This window comes from Montipora capricornis, chromosome 12 (genome assembly GCF_036669925.1).
Source record: "Montipora capricornis isolate CH-2021 chromosome 12, ASM3666992v2, whole genome shotgun sequence".
Taxonomy (NCBI): Eukaryota; Metazoa; Cnidaria; class Anthozoa; order Scleractinia; family Acroporidae; genus Montipora; species Montipora capricornis.
Genome location: NC_090894.1, coordinates 14,869,206 through 14,876,705, shown reverse-complemented (window position 1 = coordinate 14,876,705; position 7,500 = coordinate 14,869,206). Strand labels below are relative to the sequence as shown.

Here is a 7,500-nt window from a genome sequence, read left to right as displayed (position 1 = left end):
GGGGTCCAAATGCGCAACTTGCATGGAAGTGGGTAGCTCCAGCAATGTACATGTAGCCACCCCGTTGGCTTTAGGGGGTTTAAAGGCTCTTAACATGCAAAACTATGGGTTTATGTGACTTCTGGTGTAAGGAGAAGGGTCAATGAGGAGGAACATGAAAAACTGAAACACCATATTCTTCTCCCCCTATTATCATTCTGAATACTCAGGTACTTTTGATTCCTGTCAGCCCATTTTTATAGCACAACAAAGACCCCAATACGGTAAAATAATATTATTTCCTGCAGTTACATCAGACCGTCTGTCTAAAGGTTCTCTTGGTGAAATCAATTTGGTTGGATTTGCTTTGTATTCTGATTAACTCCTAGTTTGCTTTTACACTTCAAAAACTTACCCAAGGAGAAGGCAAAGTTCAGCCTACTAAAGTTCATCGATAACTAATTAATGTGAGGTCTCCACTAGACCAATATTAATTGTTACCAAAAAATGGGAAAGTAAGTCGCATGAACGCTCTTTCAGTTACATACAAGATGGCGTCTAAACAAGCTTGTAGAGATGATTCCACTGCTTCTCCGAAAATTTCTAAATTCTTTCGTAAGACTATCAGATATGTCGACTTAAGCGCGGATCTAACTTATGCGATAAGCACAAGTGTAAGGCAGCACAAGGATGAGTTTAGCGACGTTCACACAGTGAAACAAGCAGAGTGAAAATTTGGCATACTCAAGCATAGTAATGTCAGAGAAAATCTGGTAAGATTTGAGATGGTGTGCTCGTGCTGGTTCCCACTTGTGAAATACCGGTAAGCACAAGCGTGAGATAAGCACAAGCACAACAATAGGAAAAATTCCTGCTTATGCTTATTTTACACCCATTCCCACACAATTTTTCTTATACGTATGCTTGTGCTTGTAGTTGTTGCATAAGTGGGAACCGGGCTTTAGAAACCTGTAGTTTTGCATTTCTACAATGTGTTTTTTAAGGATTTGAGGAGTTAGATTAAAATTGTTGATTTCGTAAGGACTTTCCCAATAAAGCTATACTGGTGAAAAATAACTGGCATTTGAGGAAAAAATTTCTTGAGAAGTGTTATCTGTAAGCTGAAAAAGAGGGGCAGAGTTCACCCCTAGAATGCACCAGATACAACCATTTGAAGCAGAAAATTTCAAAATATTTTGGGGGAGTACGCCCCGGACCCCTCTACGTACCAGGCAAGGGCCAGATGCCTACTACTCAAAACCATTTTGACTAGACTGATCACTGTAATGGTTGATTCCTTTACTGGGTATTTACAAGAGAGATTACCAGGGGGGTTATTTCACTGTGGGATGCTACTTCCTTGTGATGAAAATAACTGATTTGACCCCCTCCCCCTCCCCCCTTCCCTGTCAAAGTGTATAGAGAGGGCTAATTACCACAGATTGTAATATTGCATTTTGTTTTGTGATCAAGGTATTCAGCCAGAAGAATTTTTCTGAAATTCTCAAAAATGTTTCCTTGCACCTGGTTGAAGTGAGTCCAGCACTAAGTGATATCCAGGAAAAGATGCTAACAGGTGGATTACATAATGGCCGGGATAACAAGGAAGAAAAAGAAGATGGAGTAACCAGGGTCACACCATTGGAAAATGAGGTATAATGTGAAAATGCTCCCATGAACAGTGGCAATTTATTCATAGTTAATAGAAATAATAATAATTATTGTTTTATTGATTGCTGTTCCTGAACCATATTGATAAGTCATTTCCTTCATTTCACTTTATTTACAAAGAAATCATGTACAAACAAGACCATGGTAGCATGCAGTCAGCAATAATTACTATTACTTAACAAATAGATTCCATGTTGCCGTGGGTCTGTTCAGTAATAGATCACAGATGACGTCAAAATGTGGTAAGAACAAAAAAGTGGCACACGAGGTGATAGCCGAGTGTGTCACTTATGTTCTTACCACATTTTGACGTCTTCTGTGATCTATTACTGAACAGACCCACGGCAACATGGAATCTATTTGTTTTATATAATAAAGAATTAAACTTTATTCACATAAAAGCTGATGGTGACGTCAATCGTGTGTCTGTCCTCTAATAGATCATAGGCAAGAACCAATCAAAATCCGTGAATAACTTGGGCTATTATATAAATGTAGATATTCTAGGCAGGTCACTTAGACTACAACAATATTACTGTAACAAATTAAATCAATATAATTATACTGTAACAATATTACAATTGTAATCATAACAATAGTGCAATATTAATATTATATAGAAAATAATGGTGGCTGGAAGAATGTCAGTGAAGGCATCTGAGAATACTCAGCTCTTCAAGTTTATATAGTGAACCAAAGGTTGTTTTGAAATTATCTGCACACCGTGAATCAAGTTAAGTGTTTTTCTTTTTTTGTATCATTAATATTATTCATGAAGAAAATCTTTCAAAAAAATGTTCAAAATAACTATTTACAAGGCTAAATATTTTTGTAGAAAGTTAAAAAACCGAACGTTTTCGACATTACGTCATCTTGTCAGGGTATACCTTGATGATGACGAAAACGTTCGGTTTTTTACCTCAAAAAAAAGATTTAGCCTTGTAAATAGTTATTTTAAACCTAAACGAACTTTATGGAAGTTACACGTTATTAAAGGTCGGTAACTCCTTTACCCTGTAGAGGGTATTCTCACAGGAAGCCGACGGTGTGCTCACTTTACCCCCCTCCTTCCATCAGTGCTCCGTTTTAAGGGTATTTAAAACTGCTAAGGCTACACAGCATGAAAAGAAGTCGAAGCAAGGATGTGAGGTCACTAGGAATCGAACTCGGGACCTCTCGCACAGAAGGCCGCGCATTAACCAACTGTGTAATCCTTAATACTTTACTCCTTTAAGATGCTTCATATTACAATAATAAAAGCGCTGAATATGTGCGCTGAATAACTGGTTTGCAGCTTGCTTTCTCCTTGAGTTTTTGAATATGATACAACACTTCCCCTCACTGACATAGTCCGTCTGAGCGTTGCTGACAGAGGCCAAAAAAGATTATTTTTCCATAACCCTTTGGTGTCCTCGTCAAAAACCTTAACGGGATCAAAATCTGGGAGAAACAACTGTACGCCAGTCCTTGTCGTCTTGTGTTTAATTGATTGTTCCGTTCTGATTTTCTATTCGAATCCTACTCGCTCAGAGAATGGTTATTGGTAGGCTCCAGATGTTCGATAGGTGGATTATTTAAGTGCTATCCACCGGATAAATCACTATCCATTGGATAGCGCAATTGATTTCCCTATTACTTATCTACTAGATAGTGATTTATCCAAGCGGATAGCTCTATCCATCGTTTCAACAACTGGGGACTGATTATTTGTTTATTTATTTTCGTGTCAGGTAAATGCAGAGTTGTGTTACAAAACGCGCATAACCCAGACTGGTGTTCCTGTGTCATGGTATAGATCCATCCAAGATGTCGCTTTTGAAGGAAATACCTTTTTTCTGGCTCATGAGTTCTTCGATGCTCTCCCTGTTCATCAATTCCAGGTTGTGTTCCTTGACTTTCTTTTCAAAAGCAAGGTTGCTGCCTAACGGTCGCCCGGTCGCCTGGGGCGCCTTATTTGCGAGCGCGGGCGACCAAATTTCTGAACGAGTAGCCCGAACGGGCCCCCTGATTCATCCTCACTTTCTTGTAAATATGATCCCAGCTCGAATTAAGTAATTCTGGGCTCTTGAAAAAATGACTTTGGCTACTAACTTTTAATGTTGGAAGCCCGAAGGGCTCCCCGAAAATTTCCTTAGGCAGCAGCCTTGAAAAGCCTGTTCTCAAACTTTTTATTTGAAGTAACTGCAGTTCCTTACGTGACGGCTTGTGCCAAAAAAACCGTCCATGACTTTTTATTAAGGCGCCCGAAAACGGGGAAGCAAACTTGCGGAAACATTGTTGCGGAAGCAAATGGTTCCCTGTTTGCTGCCCCAGGAAGCTAAATGTTTCTGAACAAATTCAGAAACTTTTTTTTCTCCCCTGGAAGCAAATTTTGCTTCCGCAACAAATGTTTCCTCGTTTGCGCGCCGAGGAAACATTTCGGGAAACAAATAATGTTTCCGCGTTTGCGAGCGCCTTTAGGGAGCATGCGCACGGACCACGACAAAAGCTACGAGAACGTTGTATAAAAATATGATTTCCCGTTTTTGTAGCATCTTCGCGATTACTCCAAGTCATTCTGCATGAAAAGTGTATATCAACATTCCAGGAATAGAATTAGTATGAACAGTGTGGCTTTTTTTTTTTAGCCAGTCAGAACTCACAAATTTTTTGAAAGTGTATTACTACACATGTAATAGGCCATTTCCGAGTTCATGCCTGCCTCCTCTTCAAAGCGAGTCTAAGTGCGAAGTTTTTGTGATGGTAGTCAGTTCTACTTTACATATGAATGAAAACTAATTTTCATAACAAAAACTTCCCACTTAGACTCGCTTTGAAGAGGAGGCAGAAATAATCTCGGAAATGGCCTATTGCACAATTAATTGAATGAGAATCGTTTTATACACAAAATATACTCGCTGAAAAACTAGCGACTTTAACATTTCACATGTAACTGCACAAAGAATGGAACACACTGATTTCATTTCCGGTTAAAGAAAAACCGGCAACAAGTTGAACTGAGCTAGCCGCCATGCAAGGTAATACGAATTGCGCTCTATAGTAATATTGCAAATTAAATCTTCAATAATTACTCCTTTACAAGTCACAATGGAACTCTCCAAGGCACAATTTGCGAAGTAATCGTTGTAAAGGAATCATGTGGCTGATTGATCATTGTTTTTTTTTTTGGTAGAAAACGGATCAAGGTTGGAGGGAAGTACTTGTTGATGTTTGTACGCAAGAAGAAGGGTTTGTGCAGTCTGTCAGTTTCATGTTTTATCTCTTACTTTCTAAAATCGTAAGAGTCCGCCATCATTATCCAGAACTTTCATTCATTTAGCAGACATATGGACTACCATTCGGCCGTTTGGAGAAAGTGCTGCTTTTTCTACATGTGTCTTCTCGAATAATGGCGATATACATAAGGCCCCTTGTCACAACGCTGTCTAGTTATGATAAAGTTTTGGCCGGAACCCATTTGCTGTTTGCAAAAAGAAGGGAAATTAGTCTTCAGTGTTACTGACTGATCAATTGCATTGTACTTAAGAGGTATATTTGTCGATGCCTCGGGGATTGGTCTAGTTGGCGATTCACGTTCCTGTCATACTTCTGGACTGAATTTTGTCTACAGAAGGTACTCTCGCTATTGAAGGGAAGGAAATGGTGAATTTCTCCATGAAGATTTAGAAATGGTCGGAATGTCACTGCCGGTCTACTACAAGGGAGTTTTTGTCTCCAAATTGATAAAACCTTTATCAAATTTTAAGACTTACCAATCTACAAGTTTGTCACTGTGAAAGTATCTTGAAAGTTATACATTAGAACTGCGGTTTTGAATTGATTTTCCAAGCGATATGTCATCGCAATTAATAAAACTACTCAAACTGTCGTAAAGAATCTTGGAAAAATGCAAGGTTAATTAAACGGGACTTAACCCCATAGGGCCCGTTTCTCGGAAAGTCCCGAAACTTTGCGGGCCATTTTCGGGTGTCACAATTCCCTTTGTATCTCAAGAACGGAGAGGATTTAAGTCGTCAAACTTCGCAGTCATTTTTATTTTTGCTCCCTTGAAAACATGTTAAAAGATCGGCTTTCCAAAACAAGCGGTGGGCAGTTTCACAAATGGCATTTCAGGACTTTCGAGAAATGGGCCCCAATGACCGCTCGATTGAGCTTTGAACTTCTCGCTTATTGTCTCACAAGTGTGCGGTGAAATCGCGCTCCATCATGCATGTGTTCGAGTTCATTTTAGGCGAGGGTTTCTCAATCACTAAAACGACTTCTTAAGTTGTTTCTTTTGGTGAGATAATATTTTGAGCATTGTTGATAGCGTAATGAAAGAGGAAATCGAATTGAAAGTGACAGCTACTGTCTCCAAGTACGGTATTCTATCAAGAAATTCTTCTTTTCAACTCCAGAAATGCGTACAGTAGAAAGTCGATTGACATGCTATTATTTCGGTCCTCAATGTTTTCAATCTGTGCTTTTCTTCCCCGCATAGCCCCTCGAAATTACGGTTTGTTCTTGCCCCTGGCCCCACGGTGGCCTCGCAAGTGCTGGTGCCTCAAGGTATTTCATGTAGTCAGATAGAGGTGTGTCCTCAAAGTGGAGCAATTATAGAGAACATGAGTGAGGCTATTGCCAGGCACGGAGGCTGCGCTCTCATTGTGGATTATGGTGAAGAGCAAACCACTTCTCATACACTTAGGGTAAGTAACAGAAGGCAATTTGGATCTGCATAGTAAGAAAACCTTAATTTAGAAGTAATATTAGGTGAAGTTCAACGATGAAAGCACTCATGGCCGAAAATTCGAACTCTCACTGTGTATCAGATGGAATCTAAACTTAATGCTTTTGTCGTCAAATAATCAGTTAGCGGTTCTGTGTCGCTTCATTCAGTAATTGTTCTCACTTGGTACGCTAGGTTATCATACGCGCTCATTCCGCTGTCCTTATTCTGAATGCCCGCCTCCGCCCCTTTGGTGGTCACTAATCTGAAGCTTAGAAAACTGAGAATATTGTGTAATGGCAAAATAATAAACTTGTATTTCAGGGATTCAAAAAGCATGCGTTGCATGATGTTCTGGAAAATCCTGGTTCTGCTGACATGACAGCTGATGTTGATTTTTCGTACCTCCGAAATGCCACCCGGGGAACAGGTTAGTGAACACTATTGAAAGTTTGATGAATTAGTATATTTTCTTTTATTGGCTTACTCTGCGGAGTTGGTGGGAAGCAATAACGCGCGGCCGGAAGCCGCGTGGAGAATGGTGTGGGGCGCAAGTCCCGCTTGCCAGAGAACTTAAGTTTTTTTAGTTGTTTGGTCAGTAATCGGACGGAAATTTCTGATCGCTGATAACAAGAACACGTCAATTAAATCTTAGTCTTGCGAAAAGGAGCAAGGAAGTTGACTATCGAAGAAGGTATGTGAAAAGTTCTTGCTCATCTCAACATTAAAAAAAAAACGGGAAATTTTGCTCAAGAAAGAACAGGAGACTGCTGCAGAGGGGCTGCTTCACTGAAAAGATGTTATTGTTGGAGCGAGTTTCAATCGAGTGTCGTAAAACCAAAACCAAAGTAATCACTTTGGCCAATCAAAGAGGACGGAGACAATCCAGTAAACCAATCAAAACTCGAAGTAATTACAGATAGCCAACGCGAAGCGCGGGAAAATGTGCACGCGACAGCCACGATTGGGTTTGGTTTCACTTCTGATTGGTTGAAAAAGTGGCGCGAGAACTTTGAACCAATCACTGAGTGAACTAAATGCAAAACCAAAGCAATTCCCTAATTACTTTCGACGCTCAATTGAAAACCGCTGTATTCTACCCACTGGTTTTGGTAAATCTGAAACATAACAGGCACCTTTGA

General features: G+C 39.9%; 1 protein-coding gene across 2 annotated transcripts in view; it reads left to right on the top strand.

Annotated features, from left to right (window-relative positions):
• LOC138026146 (protein arginine methyltransferase NDUFAF7, mitochondrial-like) overlaps nt 1-7,500 on the top strand; it is a 17,794-nt gene that overhangs the window by 3,999 nt on the left and 6,295 nt on the right. For both annotated transcript variants that reach the window (XM_068873356.1, XM_068873357.1), the window contains 5 exons: nt 1,453-1,632; nt 3,381-3,530; nt 4,823-4,878; nt 6,131-6,338; nt 6,683-6,788. In XM_068873356.1, coding sequence (XP_068729457.1) covers nt 1,453-1,632; nt 3,381-3,530; nt 4,823-4,878; nt 6,131-6,338; nt 6,683-6,788 — 700 coding nt within the window. The remainder of the gene's footprint in view (nt 1-1,452; nt 1,633-3,380; nt 3,531-4,822; nt 4,879-6,130; nt 6,339-6,682; nt 6,789-7,500) is intronic.